Source organism: Antedon bifida, chromosome 8, assembly GCF_963402885.1.
Source record: "Antedon bifida chromosome 8, ecAntBifi1.1, whole genome shotgun sequence".
Classification (NCBI taxonomy): domain Eukaryota; kingdom Metazoa; phylum Echinodermata; class Crinoidea; order Comatulida; family Antedonidae; genus Antedon; species Antedon bifida.
In genome coordinates this window covers 2,187,386-2,212,989 of record NC_136233.1, presented here as the reverse complement: position 1 = coordinate 2,212,989, position 25,604 = coordinate 2,187,386, and the positions used below count along the sequence as shown (strand labels likewise).

General features: G+C 33.2%; 4 protein-coding genes across 6 annotated transcripts in view; 2 read left to right on the top strand and 2 right to left on the bottom strand.

The window, feature by feature from the left end:
* Positions 1-220: 220 nt before the first annotated feature.
* On the bottom strand, positions 221-1,568 carry LOC144850184 (exosome complex component RRP41-like). The gene is made up of 3 exons (XM_078707415.1): positions 1,407-1,568; positions 990-1,196; positions 221-809 (listed from the first exon to the last, which is right to left on the bottom strand). The coding sequence occupies exons 1-3, from the start codon at positions 1,566-1,568 to the stop codon at positions 447-449; spliced, it is 732 nt and encodes a 243-aa protein (XP_078563541.1). The 3' UTR covers positions 221-446.
* Positions 1,569-1,626: 58 nt separating this feature from the next.
* Positions 1,627-8,031, top strand: LOC144850180 (heat shock factor protein 1-like). 2 transcript variants are annotated; one of them, XM_078707409.1, is made up of 11 exons: positions 1,627-1,856; positions 2,261-2,369; positions 2,523-2,647; positions 2,855-2,973; positions 3,632-3,760; positions 4,239-4,302; positions 4,594-5,012; positions 5,278-5,383; positions 6,210-6,239; positions 6,652-6,697; positions 7,313-8,031. In XM_078707409.1, exons 1-11 carry the CDS (start codon positions 1,761-1,763, stop codon positions 7,435-7,437), a joined length of 1,368 nt encoding a protein of 455 aa, XP_078563535.1. In that variant the 5' UTR covers positions 1,627-1,760; the 3' UTR covers positions 7,438-8,031. The 2 variants fall into 2 exon arrangements, with proteins under 2 accessions (XP_078563535.1, XP_078563536.1); XM_078707410.1 differs by lacking the exon at positions 6,210-6,239.
* Positions 8,032-8,443: 412 nt separating this feature from the next.
* Positions 8,444-25,604, bottom strand: part of LOC144850183 (testis-expressed protein 47-like) — an 86,615-nt gene continuing 69,454 nt past the window's right edge. Inside the window, exons 2-8 of the mRNA XM_078707414.1 lie at positions 11,109-11,246; positions 10,781-10,853; positions 10,349-10,656; positions 10,114-10,173; positions 9,671-9,734; positions 9,276-9,371; positions 8,444-9,056 (exon numbers count right to left, since the gene is read on the bottom strand). Coding sequence (XP_078563540.1) covers positions 9,013-9,056; positions 9,276-9,371; positions 9,671-9,734; positions 10,114-10,173; positions 10,349-10,656; positions 10,781-10,853; positions 11,109-11,198 — 735 coding nt within the window. The 5' untranslated portion in view covers positions 11,199-11,246 and the 3' untranslated portion in view covers positions 8,444-9,012. The remainder of the gene's footprint in view (positions 9,057-9,275; positions 9,372-9,670; positions 9,735-10,113; positions 10,174-10,348; positions 10,657-10,780; positions 10,854-11,108; positions 11,247-25,604) is intronic.
* Positions 11,487-25,105, top strand: LOC144849693 (tyrosine-protein phosphatase non-receptor type 1-like). Of its 2 annotated transcripts, XM_078706703.1 has the most exons (10): positions 11,487-11,725; positions 13,692-13,788; positions 15,116-15,216; positions 17,025-17,123; positions 18,764-18,904; positions 20,029-20,238; positions 20,585-20,761; positions 20,853-20,944; positions 21,391-21,513; positions 23,801-25,105. In XM_078706703.1, the coding sequence occupies exons 1-10, from the start codon at positions 11,666-11,668 to the stop codon at positions 23,829-23,831; spliced, it is 1,131 nt and encodes a 376-aa protein (XP_078562829.1). In that variant the 5' UTR covers positions 11,487-11,665; the 3' UTR covers positions 23,832-25,105. The 2 variants fall into 2 exon arrangements, with proteins under 2 accessions (XP_078562829.1, XP_078562828.1); XM_078706702.1 differs by having other exon boundaries at positions 21,391-25,105.

Here is a 25,604-nt window from a genome sequence, read left to right as displayed (position 1 = left end):
AAATGTAAAATTGTGATAAATGTATTTTAATTTTAATGTGATGTTTTTTTTTTAGAATTATTTGGCTTCAGATGAAATTATTTCATGGCAATTTGTTTAAATTTTATTTCAATTTCAGGATAAACTACTTTATGATTGTAGTTTTGCTATGAAACACTATACTTAGGATTTTGTGTATGAAAACCCATCCCTGACAAAAAATGACATGAACGAACCTGTCTAAAATGAACAACTTGTTTATTTAATTTTCTTTACAAACAATAAGTTACATAAGTGTAAATAACCTGGACAAGTCACTAGTGTTATTTTAGATACCCTAACATTTAAACATATCTCACTATACATGTATTGTATTTGTCAAATATACATGGAATTATCATTGATAAATTATGTGGTAGTCCAGTAGTAGTGCAGGTTCGCAAGGTCACATGTCCGAATCTAGATCATCAACCAACTTGCATCGACTGTGACAATCCACTGATTCGTAAACGCACCGCTTGGTTTAAAATACCAAACATATCCCGACTTCCTTTACACGCCAAGTCCGTCACTTTACTCAAGTGGTCCATGTGAAGTCGTGACGTCATCTTAAGGTGTACGATTTTTTCTGATCTTGGAAAGAGCGCCACCACCATCTCAGGCCCACCTTGCGATTCCTCGATGTAGCTAACATCTAGAAGTGGGGTGTCGTTGACGAAACTCGCAGAGCAAGAACAGACATAGTCGTTCATTGGTATGCCAGCATCAATTAATGCTAATGTAGCTGTGTTGATGCAAACACTTAAGTTACCGCCGTCAGACTGAAGAACCTAAAAACAAATATGGTAAAAGAGAGAAAGGAAAAATTACAGATTTTTAATGTGAAAATTAAATGTGAAATCGATCTTTGTATATTCAATCAATATTTTTTTTCATTTTATTGACATTTTTATTTCATTTATGTTGTAATCTGTCTCTAATCTCTGTCACACCATTATTAGCTACTGTACCTGCCAGAAGATGTCGATTTGCGAATGCGGATAAAGCTCGGTACATATTGCAGCCTCAAATGCTCTTCTAAGATTCAACGATATCTCCTGCGATTGTTTATCTCCCTTTGGTCGTCGTTTTCGCTCTCCGGTACTGAACGTTGCCATACTGTATTGACAATTTAAAATAACCTTGTCATGTTGCGACTTTGATTTACCACCTCGTACCTGCAAAAGAAAATTAATATTTGTTTATTTTAATTTTAATCTTAAAAAGACAATTCAAAACAAAACATTTACATTCACTATTGACATTGCTGACCGTGTCAATAGAAAATACTATAATTTCTACACGGTCAGTCGTGCCTATAGAAACATTACAAATTTACAGGCACTGCTTTCCGTGCCGATAGACAGCCTCTCACAGTCATACTGTACCTCATGAGGTCCATAAACAACGGCTAAAACTTTTGTGTTTCCTTGTTCAATATAAGCCGAACCATCAGCATCATTTAGTACTCCTAATCGACATTGTACTTTTCTTAATTCATGCGGCTTTCGACCGTCAACTCTAAACCCCTGATCAGACAAAAGTTCCATTTTCCGAGCGAGTATTAAATCATAAAACACATGTTTTATATAATAATAAGTTCAAAGGTTAAACTCAGATCGATAGAGGGCGCTATCAGACGTGATTTTGCCATTTTACATTTTGACATCGTAAACTTCTTTATAAAATAAAAAGTCAAAATTTAGTAAACTTGCATTACAAAGACTACATGTAAATATAATATGGATAACACTGCAAGCAGTGTTCCAGCGTTTATCAACAAACTATGGATGCTAGTTGAAGATAAGGTCACAGATGATTACATAGAATGGAGCGAGGTAAACAGAGCTCTCTTCAGATTTCACCTCATTCAGTCCCTCTAGCTGCTAGGCTTAGGTCCTCTAGGTCAGGGATTCCCCTACTACTTAACTTCTAGCTAGCGGGTACCTATTCAGGCTAGGCCCTATAGGGTATAGTCACACTTCTACAGACAGGATGAGCAGAGAAACTGGCCTAGGCCCTACTATTTTTTTTTAAATATAGGCATCATAGGCCTAGACTTAATATAACATCATTTAAAAAGTGCCCAATTAATAAATGTCGTCTGCTGCATGAAATCTATTCTTATTTACTCCAATTAACAACCAGAATAAAATATTTAATGTAAGTTAATTTTCGAAAAAAAGAACACATGTTAAGTTGCAGGTCAGCTATTAATGTTTGTTTTATTGTTATTTTTCAGTCTGGGACAAGTTTTTGTGTTTTGGACCAGAGTGGGTTTGCAAAAACTGTCTTACCGCTTTATTTTAAACACAATAACATGGCAAGCTTTGTCAGACAACTCAATATGTGTGAGTATAATTTTTTAGGCGCAATTTGAACAATTTGAATCAGTTTCAAATTGCGCAAGAACATCTTCATGTACTAATTTATTCATTAAATTCAAAAAACAAATATGCATCATACAGTATGAATGTATTCAGAATTAATTTATTGATTTTCAGATGGCTTTCGAAAAGTCAGCTATCCAGAACAAGGAGGGATGAGGTATGATGGCGATGCAATTGAATTCCAACACCTTTACTTCCAAAGAGGACAGAAGGAACTTTTGGAACAAATAAAACGAAAGGTAAACCTTTAATGTATTTCTCTACAATAATAATAATTAATAGATATTTCCTCATGTAAAATGCAGGTCAGTGATTGGTTGAATTTAAAGGTCAACATTACATTTTTCTTTTTTGAATCATTATGTAATGGTTAAATTAAGAAGAAATAAGAAAAGTATTGTGTTCATTTTGCCTGCAAACTTATTGATTCTCTCGTTTCTTTGTAGGGAACATCAAAGGAGGATATAAAAGTAAAAGCAAATGATGTCACTAAGGTACTAACTGAAGTGCAGGAGTTGAAAGGCAAACAAGAAGATATGGACTCTAGGTTGACAGCCATGAAAAGGTAAGTACTAGCCCAATGTCCAAGTGCTAGGCCAATGTCCAAATACTAGTCCAATGTCCAAATACTAGCCCAATTTCAAAATACTAGTCCAATGTCCAAATACTAGCCCAATTTCAAAATACTAGCCCAATGTCCAAATACTAGTCCAATGTCCAAACACTAGTCCAATGTCCAAATACTAGCCCAATTTCCAAATGCTAGCCCAATTTCCAAATACTAGCCCACTGTCCAAACATTAGCCCAATGTCCAAATAGTAGCCAAATGTCCAAATACTAGCCCAATGTCCAAATACTAGCCCAATGTCCAAATACTAGCCCAATGTCCAAATACTAGCCCAATGTCCAAATACTAGCCCAATGTCCAAACACTAGCCCAATGTAAAAAAACTAACCCAATGTCCAAACACTAGCCCAATGTCCAAATACATGCCCAATGTCCAAATACTAGCCCATTGTCCATGTCTGTACAGTATGTCAATGCCCCTGGAGACTGGTACAAATAACATTTCATTAATACAGTATTACTATCTTCACATTGGAGTTTTCCTTCGGTATACATAGACTGAGATTTAAAGGGTGATCCCATGGACTAGCATCTCTCCTTCCCCTACCTACTTAAGAATACTTTCATAATACTTTATGTTGTATTTATTTACAGGGAAAACGAAGGTCTATGGCAAGAGGTGATTACACTGAGACAGAAGCATAGCAAACAACAGCAAGTTGTGCACAGGCTGATTCAGTTCCTCATGTCAATCATACCACAAAGGCCTGTCAAAAGAAAGAGGTTTGAATAATATTATAATATTTTACTATTTGACATAAAGTTATTTTACAATACTGTACAGACATGGACAATGGGCTAGTAACAATGTTTTGTCCCCTTGAAAAATAATTATTAAATTTTTTTTGTTGAATATGCCATTTTGATGTCACATAATAGACCAAAAATTAGATCGAAACAAAATTTAATTACCTGAAAAAACAGTAATTTAAAATAAAAAATAGTCAAATTGGTTGCCAGCCAATGGATTTTTGGTTGAATTTAACCATTTATTTTGTCATTTTATAATTGAAAACAGATTTTTCATATTTTTTTTCTACGGAAGTGGTTGACTTTATTAAAGCTACAATGTTTCAAAGTCTGATTTAATCTTCATTTTTCATGTTTTTGGGGGACAATGCATCGTTAAGGGACACCCACGGGAGCCAATAAAGTGTCCCCTAATATCACTACAATTGATTTTAATATATTTCTTATGCAGGCCATTAATGATACAAGACGCAGCACAGAACCCCAAAACTAGGAAACAGATGCCAACATTTGAGGTAAGCTCACATTTTCTGCAATAAATACAGATTATCTGTTTACAGTATAGGCACTGTAGTCTAAAGCTCTGTCTACACTATTAAACTAGTTTGACAAAAAAAGTGTGATGTGCCCAAATAGGGTAGTGATATGACATCATTGGGTCCATATATGGGCACATCACATTTAAATAAAGTTTGATAGTGTAGACAGAGCTTTAATTAATCTTTAGTTTGAACCCAGGATCCTAGAATTAATAAGCAAGCTTGGCGACCACCACTGTTTAATCAATTTGTCATTTTCTTTTGTAGACGGCATCATCATCAAACGCTTCCGCATTACAACCATCTTCGGCAGCGGCATCTCAACAATTCTTATCAGAACTTTTAAACCCGCTTGGTGATGCGTTGATGCAGGTGAATGCATCGAGTACAGACTCCCTCACTCCTCCCGATGAAGTGTTACTTCCGGCTGTTGACGGGCCCGAGGCTACTTTGACGGAGCTTACGGAACCCATCATACAATCTCCTTCTGAGATTCAGAACTTTGATATTGTATCTCCTTTGAACAATACAAACTCGGACGTCGTTACCGAAATTGAGCCTTCAGAATCTTTAGACTTTCTTCAAGATATTCCTCTACAAACAATTTCTAGAAACGGAGACAAAAAGCACACGGAACCAAGCAATTCGTTGGTATTACAGCGCCCTCTTTCAGTTGATGAACACAAGTTAGTATTACTATACAGTTAAACGACCTACAGCTTCATCAGCATCTTATATACTCTGTGGTGTAACGCAGAGGCTTGAGGCCCCTGGGTTAGGAACCCTAAGCTTAAAGCTTTCAATGCCTGTGCAAGGGCACGGCTCAGGAGGGACATAAGCTCCGGGGCCAGTGAGCGTTCATAGCCGTTACGCCACTGTATATACTGCATGGTATAGTGTCTCAAGTTTATATTTTTAAATTGCTAACCCTTTTTTTCCATTTTCTTAAAGACAAGAACTATCGGAACATATTGAGAACGTACAATCAAACATTGAGTTTATCCATGAGATGCTAACAAACGGACAGTATAGCCTAGACCCAGACACACTTTTACCAGTAAGTAACACTACACTAACTTTCTTAAATCTCATTCATTATTAATATTATTTTCATATATATAATATGTAAGTTTTGTATTCATATATATATATTTCAAATTAATTAATTAAATTTCAGTATATCACCGGGCGGTTTAGAATTAATGTTCATTGCCTGATGAGTTTATATAAATATATATAAATCCAAAGGCAAATTACTGAAAAAATTACAATGCTGTAGGTATCTGGATGATCTCAATTAATAGAGATACAAAATAAAATAAGCAGAAAGCTAAATCAAAACGATAAGGTAAAACAGCCAGAAAAATTAGCAGAGCTTCCGGGCAACACTAGCCCTTCCTCATACAGTATATATGTATATACCGTAGTTCCCCGGGTATAATCCCACCGTGGGGGTAGGATTACACTCAAGGTGGGGTTATACCCGGGAACTACAGTATAATAGTTTCAGACATTTGAACAAGCATCTGCCTCGGAACGCAACAAAATTAGCTGATTTTCGGTACTGTATCTAAATGTGTCCAGTATCTTAAGCAATTTCTCTAATACACCATCAATCAATCAATCAATCGTTCGATTTATATAGCGCCATTCCAACATTCATTGCTCATGGCGCTGTATCATAAACCTTAACTGGCACCATATGTGATACAAATGAGTTTTTTTGCAATTTTTTTATGGTACTGGGCAATTATTTTCATATGTGGAGATACTATACAGCACTCGGAATGTGGGTTACAAAATTTTTCCTTGACTGTTTTGCCAGATATGCTAAGTTATCCCCACAACCTAAGTTTTTAATATTTTTGATGGTTGTTTTTCAGGTATTTTACCCCGAGCCTTCTTTTGACCAGGTATGCAATCATTTGTAGGCTTAAAAAAGTGTTTTATTGTGTTAAGCTCTGTCTACACTATCAAACTTTATGTGACAAAAAAATGTGATGTGCCCATATATGAACATGATGTCATATCACTACCATTTTAAGCATATCACTACCATATTTTGGCACATCCCACTTTTTTTTGTCAAATTAGTTTGATAGTGTAGACAGACAGCTTAACACAAGTTGCCTATCTAGTTTCTTTGTTGCACTCAAAATTTTCTGCTTGGTGGTACTGTATATGCATTGAAGCATTTTGATTGGATAGCATTTCTTTAACACCATGTGTTATGGTGTAACAGCACTTTAGTACTCAACTTTTATATGTCCTCATCTTTATTATATATATTTTCATGTGCATTATTCTAAATCATTTTTTTCACAGGATTTTTTGAGCAAGTTAGCGGCAGCACCTGACGGAAAACATTCAGGTAAGTTTATACTATAATGCACTGTCCTAAAAAACTGTGCCCTACAGGCGATTGTCGATAAATAAAGGTACGGTAAAGGTATTTATATTTGTCCTCAAGCTTAACTGGAAACTGAGGAAATTCGGATTAGGCCCTCTACGGACCCACGGCAGCCAGCAGTGCAGTGCATACCATATCAGCACACCGGGAGACGATCCCCTACTCTTTGCAAAATTAAATAGTGTACCAAGTTCTTTAACATGCATTATGTGCACGGGACCAACAGCTTTACGTCCCATCCGAAATTCGGTATTATTTACACATGCACTGTGCTTGGAATTAATAGGCATTCTCAAGTGGTCGCTTACGAGCCTTAAGGCTAATTTACTTTTTTATTAATGAGTGATAACGATAATAAAAATATATATAATCTATTCTCACTCAGGATAGATACAGATTATACGTGGCACAAGCTTTGCAATTTTCCTCTTGTCGTTACCGCTCGTCTGTGTAAATTTGCCTTTAAACTGCTCTCATAAAAACAGCGAGGGGTTTGAGGAACTACATCTCCTCAAACAGACTAGTCGTATAATGCTAACGACGGTGTGATATGTTTTAAATTCACATTTTTTCCAGGTAACGAACTAGTTGAATACCAGCCCATCTCCAACGCCCAATTTGACGGCGATTCATTGTTATCATCGTTCTTGAATACCGAAGATGCTACGGATGACGCTACTAACAAAGAACAACTTGCATAGAATATAATTCTATACCACGATAAATATCTAAATGTTTATTCCAAGTAATTGGAATTTTATTATAAAACATAAACTTTGAAATATGAAAATTGATTTTAAAAATCAAGCTGTCTATAAGAAAAGATTTTTTTTTCGCCTAATTGTTGATACCGATATTTTGTAAGCAATGTTATTAATAATGTACTGCAGGTTATTTATTTTATAATATTTGATAAAAATAATATTTTGAGATATTAATATTTAATGAACCGAGTTTTCTTATCAGTTTCAATTTGAATCAAAATGTAAAATGCTGAATTTTTAGATCAAAATGAGCAACTTATTTATACCCAGTAACCTTTTGATTTATAAACATTTATTAAATCTTAGTAAATCAATAATAATCATATAATACTTAAATGATTTAAGAATCATGATGTCACAACATTAATGTGACAATACCATGTGTTTTCATTCTGTTTGCTAATACTGATGATGATAACGTACTAACATTTATTCATTGTAAATTTAAACCAACGATACACCAGTAACTTATTAGACTTGTTAATCTATTATGGCCTTACTATTTTTATTTCATTTGTAAAGTTTCATTGTTTATCTTGACATCAGCTATTTGAACAATCCGGTTTGAATTGTAAATATTAATAATGGGATAATTTATCAAATACTTTGCCATTATGTACTTTCTATCAAAGAAATTATAGATACAATGTTTTAAAATGTTTTTTTATTCTGTTTTTGTACAAAAGAAATGTTACTTATCATAAGGCTACATACAAAATTATGGAGAAATTTATGTTAGGGTGCCTGGGGATGTTAGGGTGCCTGGGATGGTTGGGTGCCTGTCGATGTTAGGGTGCCTGGGGATGTTAGGGTGCCTGGGGATGTTAGGTGCCTGGGATGGTTGGGTTGAGCAGGTAATACTGTAAGTGGGGTGGGGCCTGAAACATCTTCTGAGTATTATGTGGCATACACATATTTCTAGACTAATAATGGATTGAGCCTGTGAATTGTGGATAAGGTCAAACTCTCCTGACTAAATATTTCTGCATGACCTGCTCAGAATAATGCTTGTAATATATGCTTTCTCTGTAATTATTTTAGAAGTATAAGTTGAAAGAGTTGAGTTGATACAATTTATTTTAATAAAGCATTTCTGTATTGTTTCATTTTAGGCAGAAAAAAGTTGTACATAATAATGAGAAGTTTAAATAATAGTCATATGAAACAAATTGTTTAGTGGATTTTTATTTTTGTTTATATAGCAAATTCCCCCTCTGCCATTTTCATCAAAAATTGACAGGTCTAACATTCTGTTCAGGGGAGGATGCGGAGTAATGACACCGAGTGAAGCAACACATTGGTATGCCTTTCAATGAGTAAGTACACATTTTTGTCTCCATGCATTTCAGTTAATTGTAATCAAACATTCTTGTTTTCAGAACTACATATACAGCAGTCCCACTATTGGTAACACTAAAAGAACAGCTATCAATTATTTAATTTATTATTTTGTTTAAAATTACAGCTTTTTTTAGCTAGATATAAATTATATTTACAAATGCCAATTAACAATTAATATATGGGAAAGTTCTTAGTTGGTAGTGGCCATACCAATTCTGAAATAAAAATGAAAAATTTAGTAAAAAAGTGCATCTTTAAAAATTGGTGTAGCCCGTCTAAATGTGAACTGCAGTGGCGTAACACACAGGGCAAAGGCCCCTGGTTTAGCACTCCTAAGGAGCCCTCCAATGCTGGGTAGTTCCATTGGACTGCTCATGCCTTAGGTTTAGCTGGTGAGTGCTCATAGCCGTTACACCACTGATGCTGTAACTTACCATTATCCAATACTATATCAAACGGCTGGTCATATTTCTCAAGGTAACTTTGTGGCGTGAAAAGGTCAGGTGATCGCAGCAAGTAACCAATAAGATCTACAATGGAAAAAAAATTAAAACTGTTGGTTCGCTGTCCAGGGTGGGAAAAATATTTGTTTTTCTTGTTTTGATCGTCAATGAAATTCTGCATAATTTTTATGTTCAGTATAAAAAACATTTAAAATGGTTTAGGGTTATTCTTGGATAAAATAGACATTTTTAAAATAATCATTGTACTGTAGTTCCAATTGCCATAGCCTACTTAGTGGCACAGTGGCATGGTACTTTACATGCTTGCTTACCAACCCGAGTGTCATGGGTTCAAATCCTCTCATAGTTTTTTAAATATAATTTACCTTGTGGAATGAGTAAATCTGGAACTTTCTCATGTAGGGAGTCCATAATATTCCTTTGTGTTATCTGGTGAGAAACAATTATGTTAGAAAAACATTTCTTAACGGTACAATCCAGAATCATCTAGTTTTGAATAAGTTCAAAACACACACTTGTCGCACTACGTCGTAAAGAGACAATAACTCAAACCACATTTTGGAAAAGCTCCTCCTATGTTTATGTACAGTGGCATAATGCAGGGAGAAAAATCCCCTGGTTTTGCACTTCTAAGGGCCCTCCACTGAGGCCTCTCATGCTCTGGGGCCCCCTGAGCTCTAGCTCCCCCTGAGTTTAGCCAGTGAGTGCTTACAGCCGTTACGCCACAGTTCATGTAGAAGTGTGTGTGTGATTGCTAAGGTGCATGTTTGGTGATAAATCTAAAATATATATGATGATGAACCATTACCTTTGGTTGCTTAGCAAGGTACGCCCCAAGTTTTAGTATCAGCGTCAAACATTCTGGTACCTAAACCAAATATAATAATATACAGATGCCATCATATTTGTTTTGAAACGTTCAAAGCAAACTATAGTAAATAAACAAGGCTGTTGGGAAAATTAATGGGAACAATTCTTCAGTTCATTTTGCATATAATTGTTGACAGTAACCCTGTACAGTGTACAATATTTCTGAATCTTACAAGCTTTTCTATTGGTTCACTTGTTTCATATTCTTCCAATCGCGAGGCAGGCAAATTTAGCACCCTGAAAGACCACTGTTGAAACAGCCGATTGGATACGTTGCTTGAGATGACGAGAATTTTGCTGTTGCTGATTGGACTGTCCTCCGCCTCTGTCAGTTCCTTTAAGTCCCTAATGATCGAGATGATCTCTTCGCTGCACGTTTCAACAAGATGTACAAAGTAATTTGGGTAGACGAGAAGTAAGCCGGTGGCGCTCTCTCCTTGGTAGTGGTTCTGCCAGTATTTTAACTGTTTATCATAATGTACTGGAAAACAAAGTACACACAACATGTTAATTGTCAATAGATCTAGCCTACTAGTATATGCCTATTATTATATTGTCTTAACTTAACAAAACATTCAAATAAAAAAACATAAAATAAAAATTACCACAAAGATCATTCTTGTCATTAAGATTTTCTGAAAGTTTAGCAACATACACCAACCGATGCAATAATGATTTCTGAAAAATAAAACCAATATAATATTGTTAAATTAAGACTCCTTTTTTCCTATAGGCCTAAGCCCTAACCTAGGTTGAGTATGCCAGCGGATCTGATCCACCGCTCCCCCGTTTCAGCACACAAAAACACATCTTGTCGACTGGTTCGGCTACCTCCCCTCTAGGAGGCCTAGGCCTACTACTACTAGGCCTAGCCTAGGCCTAGCCTAAAAATAAAGACAAGTTAGTATTGTGTTGTATAAAACCAACTGTAACCTTATTCAATGCCCTGTTTCTGTCTTCAATCACTTCTAACAGATTTAGACGGGCACTTTCATACATTGAATCTGTTTTTGCATCCCCCATATTATGTTTTTACACTTCAAAAAGGAAAGTAAACATAAACAAATTGCTCTAGCCTTGACGAGCGTAATGTATCCAAGCAACATTTACAAAAGTTCAAGAGCTCCCTCAATTGTTTTAAAATCACACAGCCGGTCGCCGTACAAACAACCGTTTCTGGATAGATTTCACGGCAGCCTTTCAAATAAACTTAGCTTGAAAAAACGTTGCGCCCTCTATCAACCGAAGTCGTGAAATACGATAACTTCCGGTTTGTAATTTTCTTGGAAAACCCTGCGGTTGGTGAGCGTCCCCGTGAAATAAAACAATTCAAGTAGGCAATTGTTCACAATCGCATGCACAGTTTTGTCTGCTTTTTTGGCAACAAAATAGCACAGTACAGTACTTACATCCGTGTTTAGTTGACATGCTAATAGACAAAGTTTTCATATTCCATTATTAGAACGTTATGTATTAAAACTACTACTAAAATGGAGGAGACATTTTCACGGATAGACGAGGAATCAAGCGGATGGGCCAACGAGTTTATGGTAAGGACTCAGTCAGGGTGTCTTTCTAGCTAGTGCTCTTCGTTATTAGGCCTAGCTTTTTATGATAGAAGTATAACTTGTATAACTGCATGCATTACTTTTTAATATAAAAAATAATTACGTTTATTTCATAAATTATTTATAAAAACGGAAATTATATTCTATAAAATTTTAATTGTTTTTATTTATTTTTTAATACTAGATAGGCCTATAGTTAATATATACAAAAACAAGTATAGATAGGCCTATTCTATTTTAATTGAACAAAAAACTACTACATTTACAAAACTGGATTGAAGCGAATTTCTCTGTTTCACTAACCAACCAATTGTTTTGGTATGGTAGACGAAGGAGAATGTAGTTTAACAGTTGTTTAACGTGGATGGAATGCATGTTCCACTTTATTGTCTACATTGCCATTTCCTTCGCTCTACCGTCACTGTCCCAAAGCAAAAGCTCGCTTGCTATTGTACAGTAAATTAAAAACTATCGGTGAATTGTTGGAATAAATTAATTGTTTATTTAACTATTTTAAAAGTGTTTGTAAAGTTCTGTACAGTAATAATAAAAACTAAAAATATGTAATATATTTAATTTTTAATTGTACATAAATGTTATTAAACTTTATATGCAAAAAATAAAATTGCAGCAGCTAGTAGCCTTCAACTATGCTCATACTGTAAGTGGAAGAAGAAGAAGAAGCCAAAAATACCAAAAAGACCAAAATATACATAGTACTTGTCAAAATGCCAATGCTTTTTGGAGAAAGAATTACCACAAACGTTTATTTAATAAAGTGGTTTTGCTAACAAGTTTATTTTTGTATTTAACCAAGAATTTTGATGACTGCTACTGGGCAGGATGTATACTTCCTTTGTCTTCCACTTTGTTTCTGATCATTTGTGGTTTACCTCAGACACCGACTGAAAGAATGTCATTTTTTTTCTGAATATTTGTATAACAACATGAGTCAAACTCTGAATACAATATAGCGTTTGTTTATTAACGTCACCTAGGATAAAATTGGCACCGCATCCACCTTTTCTGTGAGCACACCACAATCATACCTCCCGCGCCCATTCTATTGTGTGTACCTTGTCTTTGTTTATTTAAAGGTAAAGGTAAAGGTATTTATATTTATACCTTCCCTTCCTATTAGTCAAAAACAATTTTAACCTAAGTACTGATATTTGTTATTCTCTAATTATTACTAGGCATTTTGTACTGCAAATATCAATACTTCATGTGCTGTTTTTTGTCATGTACCGTAACCTGCAGTCTTGTTAGGGGGTCAAGCTTAAAGTATCATACTTATTTGACCTCCTTTCACACTTCTTTGTTTTTTTTTAAAGTACAAGTATCTCTATATATTTTTTTTTTATTAGCTTGATTACCTTATTGTTTATTACTATGATACCTGTTATCATTGTTTCACATAACTTGTATTATTTTTGAAGTGTGAAAATTGAATAAAAGAAAGAAAGAAGAAAGAACATTCTGCAGTTGTCTAAAGCTCCGTCTATACTGTCAAAGTTTATGTGACAAAAAATGTGATGTGCCCATATATGGACATGATAATATCATATCACTACCATATTTGAGCATATTACTACCATATTTTTAAATAATTTGTACCAAATAGAATAACATTATGGGATATCTGGGTTGGCACCACAAAGTGGAAACTGTTATTTATTTAAACTTTGTATTCTTAAGCTCTGTCTACAGAAAGTGCCCAAATATGGTAGTGATATGACATCATCATGTCCATATGGGCACATCACATTTTTTTTGTCACATACAGTTTGATAGTGTAGACAGAGCTTTATTACCACAACCAAATTGTTGTTTTTCGTAGTAAAATAACGGGCTAATTTCCTGTTGATTTCGTAATTTGTTAATTCATTGTTGCATGAAAGGGTGGAAATAGATGAATGTAATTAACTTTTTCCTGTTTTTATTACAGAAAATTCAAACAAATTGTTTTGAATTCAACTACACAATTTTAGAAGCTAAGAAGCCAGATAGTAAAAAAAGGAACAGGTATCGTGATGTACTACCATGTAAGTAACACACTCTCTCTCTGATATACAGTATGAATTTGTGCCCAAATATGGTAGTAATATGCTTAAATATGGTAGTGATGACATCATCATGTCCATATATGGGCACATCACATTTTTTTGCCACATGAAGTTTGATAGTGTAGACAGAGCATTATGGATCATATCCAAATTATTCTACTGCAGTAAATGCAGTAATCTACATTTCAATTGCAATTTATGATTTTATTTTATTTCCACTCACTATATGTAATAATTATTGTGTATGATTCGACCGTGTAAGAATATTGAGCACTGTTATTTACTGTATGCAACTTTGTTAATTAAGTTTTAACAGATCTTTAAATTTTAATGTAAAAAGAATACATTTTCATTGATTACAACAAAGTTTTTATTATTAATATTATATAGTATTATTACATTTATTTGTACTAAATCAATTCATTCTACAGATCATTTTATGTAATTTCTAATTTTACAGTATAAATTGTGAAAACTTCCCTTAATTAAAAGTAAAATGTAAACAAATTCCTATTGAAATCATAACTAAGTTCTTTATTGATAGTAATAATAATTATGTAATTTAATTTAATAATGAAAGTACAGTACTAATTCTTTCATTATTTATAGACATTTCTTGGAAAAAGACAATTGACAGATTTTTATTAGGAATCAAAGTGATATTATTAATATTTATAGTAATTGATCATTTTGATTCTTTGTCCGATAAAAATAATCAAAAATTTAATTGAACTTTGAGTAGAGTAGTAGTTTTCTTTGTAAAATTTAACAAAATTTAACAAATTGATGACACTAAAAAATATTTTTCTTTAAAAAGAATTATTTAGAAGTAATTTAAGAAATAATTCTCAGTAATTTGATTTTCTACTTTTTTCTTAATTTACCTGATTTTTAGCCATGTATTTGTTTTTTTGAAAAATTGTTTGGTCTTCGGGAGAAGATTACAATTGATTTGAATAAACCATAAGAAATAAATAAATAATTATTAATATTTTCATATTTCATAATTTTCACAAGTGGCTTGGTGCTTATGATGTTTGGCTACCAATCCAAGGGTCCTGGGTTCAAGTCCTGTCATATGTCAGGATTTGTTGTAATGACAATTTACAACTCCACTCCCAAAGACTTGTAATAAGACTTTGTTTATGTACACCATCTTGTGTATATGTTGTCTTGTGAACAGGATTGCCACCTTTAAAAGGATAGTGAATTAATTCGCTTTGGTTATCCTTGGCAATTTGTCTAAATAAATATAAAAAAAAAAATAAAAAGTAAATTCAGACTGATGTAAATCTCTATATTACAGATGATCACAGTCGAGTAAAACTAGACGCTGGGAAGAATGACTACATCAACGCCAGTCATGTCCAGGGCAAGAAAGCATCAAAGAAATATATCCTCACACAGGTACGCAATTCGGTTTTACTTGATTATAAGCCCATGGGGAATTGTGCTGGATGGAAGTGAGCAGGAACACCTACTGTAAATTAAACTCGGTCAAACTCACTCACAAACTCGCCCTAGAAAAAAAAAAATACCAATTTTATTTTGTTCCAATCCACTGTTTTTACGCTGACACCCACCCCCTACAGTAGGTCACTTTACTAGCTATGTACATTCCGTAAGCCCAACAACTTTTACAGAATATTTTGGGGTTTACCATAATGTGTAAAATATTTTACAATAAGTTGTATACATTTGTTATGTACAGGTGGATATTATGCAAATAAAGCTTGCTACTGCTAACAGTTTCATTCCATTTGTGGTTTAAAATTTGTGTTTTTTCAAAAATAGATTATAAGCTGTATGAGATTCTACGATAACTCGTAAACTGCAAATTGTACATGAGTCATTCATGTTTCTCCTTTGCATATTTAATACCTTCTTGGAATTCTGTCGTACAAAAACAATTTGAGAGTGTTTCATGCAAAAAATATTGATTAAGTAATGCTAAATGGCACATTAAGAACCATTTTATTATATAATGTATTTCACTTGCTAATATAGTCAATGCTGTAGTATTGAAATTCCAAGAAAATGTTATAAGTAAAAGCCAAGATAAATGTTTTTATTAAAACATTAATGTATGACACATGGTTTTATTACTTTGATAGTTGGAATATGTAGGCTTACTCATTGGCTGTGTCAAGCGAGTCAGATGTGTGTGTGCATTGATGATAGACTTAAATTATCCCCTTCAATTCAGACTACATTTCTAAACACTTTATGTCTTCCCCTTCAAATTTACAATAATATTTTCTGTACTTTCTGACAAATAAAGATAATATACAGTTCTAAGTTAATTTAACAGATGTCTCATTATGAGAAAACTGAAGTGTTATAAACTGACTGTTATGCTAAAGTGGAACTAGGGCAGTCTGGCTGTCTGGCCTCATAATGTCATAGTGTTTGATAGTTCTTGGAAATATTCGCTAGAAAATCCATCAACTGTAAATAAAAACGTAATTTTATATCTTGAACTAAAAATATTTACTTCTAGAAAGTTAATTGAGAAGGTGATCCATACTCTCTATGCAAACGACAGAGTCATCTTTTTTTTATCATCTGGTAAATGTTTTTGGCAAATCACAAACTATGCCTTAACAGTCTATCTACACTATCAAACTAGATTGACAAAAAAATGTTCCCAAATATGGTAGTGATATGCCCAAATATGGTAGTGATATGGCACCATCATGTCCATGTATGGGCACATCATTTTTTTGTCACATAAAGTTTATATAATGTAGACAGAGCTTTACACGATGTGGGCTGGTAATTATATTTCATTCCACGAATCGTACAAAATATTCCGCAATTCAAATGAACAGACCTGTAAATCTCATTACAAAAAATCGTAAATAAACCTGGCTTAACAGTATGTCTACAGTCATAAAATGAATTTCTACATTTTGACATAGTTTTATGTTGCAACAATTAAAATAAAATTGTCAATAACTATTTTCTTCGGATTCATACAATACTATGTCATCACAATAAACAAGAAAATAAAACAGGCAAAATTTGAATTAGTGTACTACCAGTACCAGAAATAATGATATTTTTTACAGTACAACTAATGTTTTTTTACAGGTATATATCAGAAACGATATTAAATATTTGTTAAATGTTTACTACATGTCAAAATATGTTTTTAACATTGTATAGCTTTATATACTGTTTTATTATATATGATATCATATTTTTTTAAACAGGGACCAAAGGATAATACTGTTGGTCATTTTTGGCAAATGGTCTGGGAGCAAGACTGCAAAGTGATTGTAATGCTCAACAAAGTTATTGAAAAAGGAGTGGTAGGTTTAAATCATTAGCAAATCATAATTATTATTTCAATAATAAGTTAATAAATTCATTTAATATCACGTCTACTTGGCATGGATGTGACACAAATGAGGGTACTGAATAACCCAGGCTTACTCTAAATTAATTTTAAGAACTTTCTTCTATTCTAATTTTTAACTTTTTGGAAAATCAGAAAAAAGATTAAGGTCAGTTCAATTGTCCAGTTTTCACAACAGGAAAAATTGTCACAAAATGTTCACACTTGAGCAAAAATGTCACACAGGAGCAAAATTGTCACAGCATGAGAAATTGTCATACTGAAGCAATTGTCACACAGAAGCAATAGTCACACAGAAGCAATATGTCACACAGTGAGCAAAATGTCACACAGTGAGCAAAATGTCACACAGGGGCAAAATGTCACACAGGAGCAAAATGTCACACAGAAGCAAAATATCACACAGAAGCAATTGTCACACATGAGCAAAATGTCACACAGAAACAGTTGTCACACAGAAGCAAAATGTCACATAAGAGCAATTGTCACACAGAAGCAAAATGTCACACAGAAGCAAAATGTCACACAGAAGCATAATGTCACACAGGAGCAAAATGTCACACAGAAGCAATTGTCACACAGAAGCAAAATGTCACGCAGGAGCAATTGTCACACTTGAGCAAAATTGTCACACTTGAGCAAAATTGTCACACAGGGGCAAAATGTCACACAGAAGTAATTGTCACACAGAAGCAAAATGTCACACAGAAGCAAAATGTCACACAGAAGCAAAATGTCACACAGAAGCAAAATGTCAATTTTGGGGGTTCAAAGTTCAGTGTGATAACATTCAGCAGTTTTTACAACTATGTCAAACATCATCTAAATCAATTATTGATATAAAGGAGAATCTGAACTTGGAATGAAGACATATAGAGCATTTGAAAGTTGAATAGGTAGTCGGTCACGTCATCAGGCTTGGCAGACAAATTTCTTTGAAATCGGTATTCATTTTAAAGCTTATAGCGATTATAAAATGAATACATAAATTGATAAGATTATCTATGTATGACAACAGATGGTTTTAATGGCGTGATAGACTAAATAAATATTTTAACAACAACATTTCCTAGAAGTATACGTACTGTGATTATAATTGTATTATTATCTTAGATGTTATATCTCTGAAAAGCAAGTTCTACAAGGTTAAAATATTTCTGTAATCTTTTGATAATATAAATAAGAAAATGTTTTAGCAATCAGTTTAAAAAAAAACAAAAACAAGGATTTTATTTATAAAGACAAAATAAACAGTTAAATTTAACCAAAACCTATTGTCTGACAATTTGACTATTCTTTGCTTTACAGTAATTATTGTTTTTTTTAAGGTAAATACTTTTTTTTCCGATCCAATTTTTGGTCAAATTGAATAACTATTATGTGACATTAAAATGGCGTATTCAATAAAAAATTTAACAAGAATTTTTGTTGAGGAGGACAATATATCTTCAAGTCTTGGCTCAAATCTGTTTTTTTCATTTTTCATTAATTTCTTTCCTTTTTTTGGACATGGTGGACATGGTTGTGTGTTAAGTGCATTACAATTATTAATGTATTTTGAATTTTAACCATGTTTATATTACTTTGTTTCAGCTAAAATGTGCCCAGTATTTCCCTTTGAGCTCAGAAGACAACAGAACCATGGTGTTTGATACAAATTACAAAGTACAATTAATAGATGAAGAAGTGTCGTCGTTCTTCACAATTAGGACCATGAAACTGGATCACATCCCTGTAAGTTGTTAAATGTCAAAGGTCAAAGGTGAATTACTGGCAATAGTGTAAATTAATATATAAGTGTGTTTATTATTATTGTATGTTTTATTATTCATTGTCAAATGTCATTGGATCTATTTTGAGACATAGTTGAGTCACGCACTGGAAGCATTTCTTGGAAGCCAGGGTTTATAGCAGCTATCATAAAGTTTATTAAACTGTTGATTGAAATTTATTCACGAAATATTTTAATAAAGGCAATACAAAAATGTATTGAGTGTTTAAAAATTGAAAGAGCTTGTCACGCTGTCTAGCTAGCCGATTCACAATCTACAAGTTTATTACCTCCGCCAAGGAGGTTATGTTTTCACCCCTGTATGTTTGTGTGTTTGTGTGTGGTTTTGTGTGTGTGTTTGTGTGTCTGTGAACAGCCTGGAGGCCACAGTTTTTATCCGATTCTCACCAAATTTGGCAACAATGATCTATGCCCCAAAAGCTCGGATGAGTTCGAATTTGAGGGGAAAAGGTCATAGGTCAAGGTCACAACTAACAAAAAACTATTTTACTGCCTAGAGACCACAGTTTTTATCCGATTCTCACCAAACTTAGCCACAATGATCAATGACACATCATATAATTGTGGTTAAATTTTAAAGGGTCAGGGTCAAAGATCAAGGTCCACAAAAAACAAAAAAAAAGAAATAAAAAAATAATAAAAAAAAATAAAAACCTAAGTGGGACTTGAACCTGCGATCTCAACTGTGAGAGGCTGGATACATAACCATTACACCACACTGTCATCCACAACTTTGTAGTGTGCAGTTAACATATTTAGACTTAGAACTAATAAAAAAAAATGTAAAAAAAAAATATTTAGGGGGCATTTTATGTAGGGGAATTTTACAGTAGGCGGAGGTTTGTACTCTCGGAGTACCCTCTAGTTAATCATATTTTTTGGGGGTTTATTATGCTGTCAGAAGTTCGGCAACATATTAACGACATCTCCTTAAACACTTCGGTGTCAATCAAGGACTTAGTTGGAAAACCTCTCGAAAAGCAGTAGCTGATGCAAACTACTTAAAAAATTGCAAAACGTTCGGCGTGTTTCCAAAATGTATAATATTCATATTTTTTTTTTGTAGACAGGAGCAAGTAAACAAGTATTACATTTCCACTATACAAAATGGCCAGATTTTGGGGTACCTCAATCGCCTGCAGCTTTCCTATGCTTCTTAGCAGCTGTGCGAGACAAAGGTGGTATGGATAGCAACGACAGCCCACCTGTAGTCCACTGCAGTGCAGGTGTAGGAAGGTCTGGCAGCTTTTGTCTGGTGGATACCTGTTTGGCCATTGTAAGTACCTTGGTTGAGAATATTTTCCTATCCATCCATTGTAAGTTTGAATGATCACTTCAGAATCACTAGATACGATTTTTTTTTCCTGTTTGGCCATTGCATGGAGGTTCCTCTATGGCTGTTCTAAGTACTCTATATCTTCATATATATTCATCATTAATTATTTGCTCAAAGCTCCGATGATGATGTCATATCACTACCATATTTGGGAATATTGCTACCATATTTGAGCACATCACACTTTTTTTTGTCAAACTACCTGTAGTGTAGATAGACAGAGCTTTAGCAAAAAGAGCAAAATTTAAAGAACTGAGTTATTAATGTGATATTATGTGTATTCTAGATTGAAAAGGATGGAGATTTCAACGATGTAGACGTGATGTCGATTCTACTAGACATGAGGAGAGATCGGATGGGGTTAATTCAAACCCCTGCACAGCTTAGATTTTCATACTTGGCAGTTTTAGAAGGAGCGCATGCTGTTTTAGAACATATACCTCTTAGTACATTAGTTGAAAAAGTAAGTTTAAATGTACTAGTTCTCAATTTTATTTATCTTCAAAGAAGGTCTCATCTGAAACGCCCTCTAATATTTGTTTTCTCTCAATTAGGATGATATACCTACAAATCCGCCACCAGTACCACCTAGGCAAACAAAACGACCACATTCACCAGATGACACTGATATTGGGGCAGGTGGAAAGTGAGTATTATTATCAAGGTCTATACGTTTATAATTGAATGTTATAAAATATTTATTTGCCAGGACATTGATAAATAACTCCTTTTTTTATAAATTACATATTATTTTTACCTAATTAATGATTGTAGATCATTGTTTGCAATTGTCATATTCGATTGGGACTTTTACCGTTGAGTACAGTTTTTCCGTTGAGTAATTATTTAACGGAGTATTTTGAACGTTGAGATTGTTCTTAACGAAAAAGCTTGCGTTGTCAACGTTTTCTATTCTATTCGAATGACGTTCTGTTGAGCACAAATTTACAATTCGAATACAAAAAGTACTCAACGAATCTTTACGTTGACAACGAAAGTTCCAATTCGAATATGACAAATTCTATGTATTTTTTTTGTAAATGTTTATAAAATTGCCAATTCAAAATGTTTTTCTTCTAATCTTTTACGTAGTGCATCTGTTGTCAGGAAAAGACTGCGAGATGAAAAAAATCAAGCGCTGAAAGACAAGGTGGAGAGAATGAAAGATAAACAACGAAAGAGTGAAAAGAAGAAGAAAGACAGATCAATACTAAAGTATGTTGGGGTTGGGGTAGGCCTTTTAGTTGGCGCCCTCCTTGTATACAAATGGTATTATTGACAGTGGAGGAACAAATGCACACACAAACAACACATTCCATTAAAAAGGATGTACAGCAAAGAATGCTGTGAAATTAAATTGTGTTAAAGGAAGTTTGTAGAATGTCCATAAGGGGCTGCTGACAAATATTTTGACCAGTTTCTGTCCGTTTGAGCTGACCATTTAGTCAGAATATTTTGTTACAGTTTCTTATAGTCCATATAAACCGAACGGTTTTGGCGAAATTAAACGATTATTGTATTTTTTTAAAAAGAATATTATTTTTTTATTATATGTTTATTCTACCTCAAATTTATTTTCACAATGGTCACACAAATTGGTGCGGAATACTGTCTGTTGATGCGTGACAATGTAGTCAATCATCTTGTAGTTTAGACTATGTGTCGGATAATAGATTAGTGCGTTGTACGCCGATTATTTACTTGTGGTTTACTCTAGTGTGATCATTTTTAATTTCTCTTTTTTTTAAAATATAAATTAAATATTAACTGGTGCTCAGTTTGCAGTTAACTGAAGACATTTTTTATGCAGCTTGTTAATATACAGTGCTTAGCACATGTTAGTTAATGAACAAGATGTGAATATTAATATTTTACAAATATTTAGCACACACGGTCAGGTACTGACATAGTGAGACAAACCCATTTTTTTATAGGTTGTTTTACGATGGTTATATCCCTCCGACTCTTACGAATAAAAAAGAAATTTAATTTAAATGCTTAAAGATATATTGTCCCCCTAAAAAATTTTTTTTTTAAATTTTTTTTTAATATACCATTTTAATGTCACATAATAGTTATTCACTTTGACAAAAAACTGGATCGAAACAAAAATTATTTACCTGAAAAAAATGTAATTTAAAGCAAAAAATACTTCCAATTGTCTGTCAGGCAGTGGTTTTTGGTTAAAATTAAATGTTCCTTTTATAAGTGAAATAATAATTTTTTTTTTGTTTTTTTTTACATAAGTGAATAACTTTAATAAAGTGGCCTATTTAAGTCTGATTTTATTAATCTTTATTTTTCATGTTTTTTGGGGACAATATATCTTTAAAGATAGAACTTTCTAAAGTCAGTATGTATATCAAGTGGTTCAGACATGTGTCATTTTTTCACTCCACCGTTGCACCAAATTTATCCCACTAATCTTGTTTATGCACCAAGATTCTATGAAATTTAAAATACTTTTGTTTATATTTTACTTTTTGAAATTTTCTTCTATATTTTGTGTTGTTTTTATATACGTCGTATCTACATTTTTTTTATGCTGTTGTTTATGTATAACTATACTAACTTCTAGTGTCCTGATTCCTGTCGGTGCTCTAGTCAAAACGGAACACTCTGTGTTTAATTGTGTCGCTTACTTGAATTTAAATTAGAATATCCCATCAGCTGTATTAATTATTATTACATACAATTTTCTAAGCAGTATATCTTTATATAATAACAAAATTATGATTAATAATTAATTAATGATTATGAAATAAAATAATAGATTTTGTATCTAAGATTTTTTTTTTGTACTGAATTTAAGTATTTTAAAATGTGTGTGAATGGGAGTTACAATTTCTGTGTAAACTAAAATTAGTAATGAAATTAAATACTGTATATTCATGTCTCAAGTAAAGAGTGCATTCATTTTGGACGTCTAAGGTTATATTTGTGCCATGCGACCGTATTCACTTATTTCATGAAAGATCACAGTGAAAATCGAAATTAATCCCGTGTTCAAAATCTAGTTAAAACTGTTTATGATATGAATTCATTCTATTTGATTGTTAATTTACTTATCTAATAAGTTGTATTCACTTGAAAAATTGATTAATTTTAAGGATCGTGTGATTGGTGAGTATGTTCATAGGAGTTTATTGTTGCCATGGTAATGATTGCTGTAGACCACCTTGTGGCAGCTCTGACATTATAACAGATAAGATGGCAAAACCTGCAAGAGCTGAAGTGACCCTAACCGACAATCAACAGAGATCAAATTACACGCCCCTCATCTTTTACGGCATAAATTGCACAAGACAAATTCTCCAAAGAAAGTGATAAATTAATCTAATGTACAGTAGTGGTAGAGGGTGTGCTAAAGAGTCATATCACGTTTGCGGGTTTTCTTGTCTTTTTTGTATTAATTATAATCTGAAGTTATTAAAAAAAATATTATTTACGTATTATAAATGATGTTTTCTCTCACCCCATTTCTTTTTTTGTATCCACACAGAAAAGAAAGCAGGGTTGTAGCAAAGAAGTAAAACCAGATACCATTTCCTGATAATGTACTGGAATTAGTCAATGTGGCCAATTAAAGCCCCTCTACCTTTTTTCACAATTATATGTAGTATAGTCTGCATTATCATTATTATTACAGTGGTGTAACGGCTATGAGTGCTCACTGGCTAAACCCAGGGGCCACTGAGCTTGTAGGGGCCCTCAGCAGTGCCCAGTGGAAAAAACAGGCATTAAAATATGTTGAAAAAGGCTAGAAACACCTGAGGCCTCCAGCGTTATGGTTCCTAAACCAGGGGTCTCGGGCCTCTGCGTTACGCCACTGCAGTGCAGTGCACTCTGTTGTTGTTCATGGTCTTATGCGATTTTAGAATAAAATTTGTACACTTGTGACTTGAGTTAATAACGCCACAAAGGCGCAAGTTACGCCAGTCTTAAGCCGTATGTGTGAACCCATAAACATGGTTATAATTTGACAAAGACAAATTCACGATTACCACCTTAATGATCAAAACCGATAACTGAAATCCGAGAAATATATTTTGTGATATCATTTTAACAACTTGTTATTTGCATGTACATTTTACAGAAAAAAAATAGGTTAAACATTATTTATAATAAGTGACATGATGGTTTATAATATACTGTACAAATAATGTTATGGCATAGAACTGGTTTTCAATCTGTTTTTTATGTTACATCAAATTGAAATTATATTGGTAACACACACACACATATTTTGTTATATTATTTAAAATACACACTTGTTGTATGTATAAATAATCCAACCTAGAGGAACGTATACTTGTTGGCCTTTAGCGTGTCATACATGACCCATTATGAGTCACAAAATCCATTAAGGTCACATCTATAATGTTTTGTTGGTTGTTTTGCACTTGACTTAGACCAGAAATAATGGCATTACCAAGAATTTGCAAATTTCCTTTCAATTCTTATTTTCTAAACAATATTAACATTGGATTTTATTCAAAAGATTGTTAGTTTATGAACGTTTACCACTGCAATTCTAAGGCTCTGTCTACACTATCCAACTACTTTGACAAAAAAAAGTGTGATGTGCCCAAATATGGTAGTGATATGGTCAAATATGGTAGAGATATGACATCATCATGTCCATATATGGGCACATCACATTTTTTTTGTCACATAAAGTTTGATAGTGTAGACAGAGCTTAAGACTAATTAAAATCTAGAAGTTCTTGCTGATCTATAATAAGTAAAAAATTATGTTAATAATTCACAGATTATGTAATAAAGTGAGTTTGTTTTCTACTTTTATTATTGTGTTTTTAACTATTTAATGTTACGTGTAATACACAATGTGTGCAGCAACAAAAGGTAATACGTAATTTTCATAAAATTAATCATAAAGTTATCAATTAAAGATGTATTGTTTCCCAAAAAAACATGAAAAATTAAGTTTAATTAAGTCAGACCTTGAATAGGTTATATTGTGGTTTATCACTTCCGTAGAAAAAAAAAAATGTTTTCACTTATAAAATGACAAAATAAATGGTTAAATTCAACTAAAAAAAAAAATTTGACTTTAAATTACAGTTTTTTCAGGTAAATACATTTTTTTTCTATCCAATTTTTGGTCAAAGTGGATAACTATTATGTGACATTAAAATAGCATATTCAATCAAAATTTGTTACAGAATTATTTTGTCTTAGGGACAATGTATCTTTAAGATAATTTCAATAATTGCATGCGTATCACATTTAAATGCCCTGGATTTAACGCTTGACTGCACAAACACGTGGGTGACGTCACGATG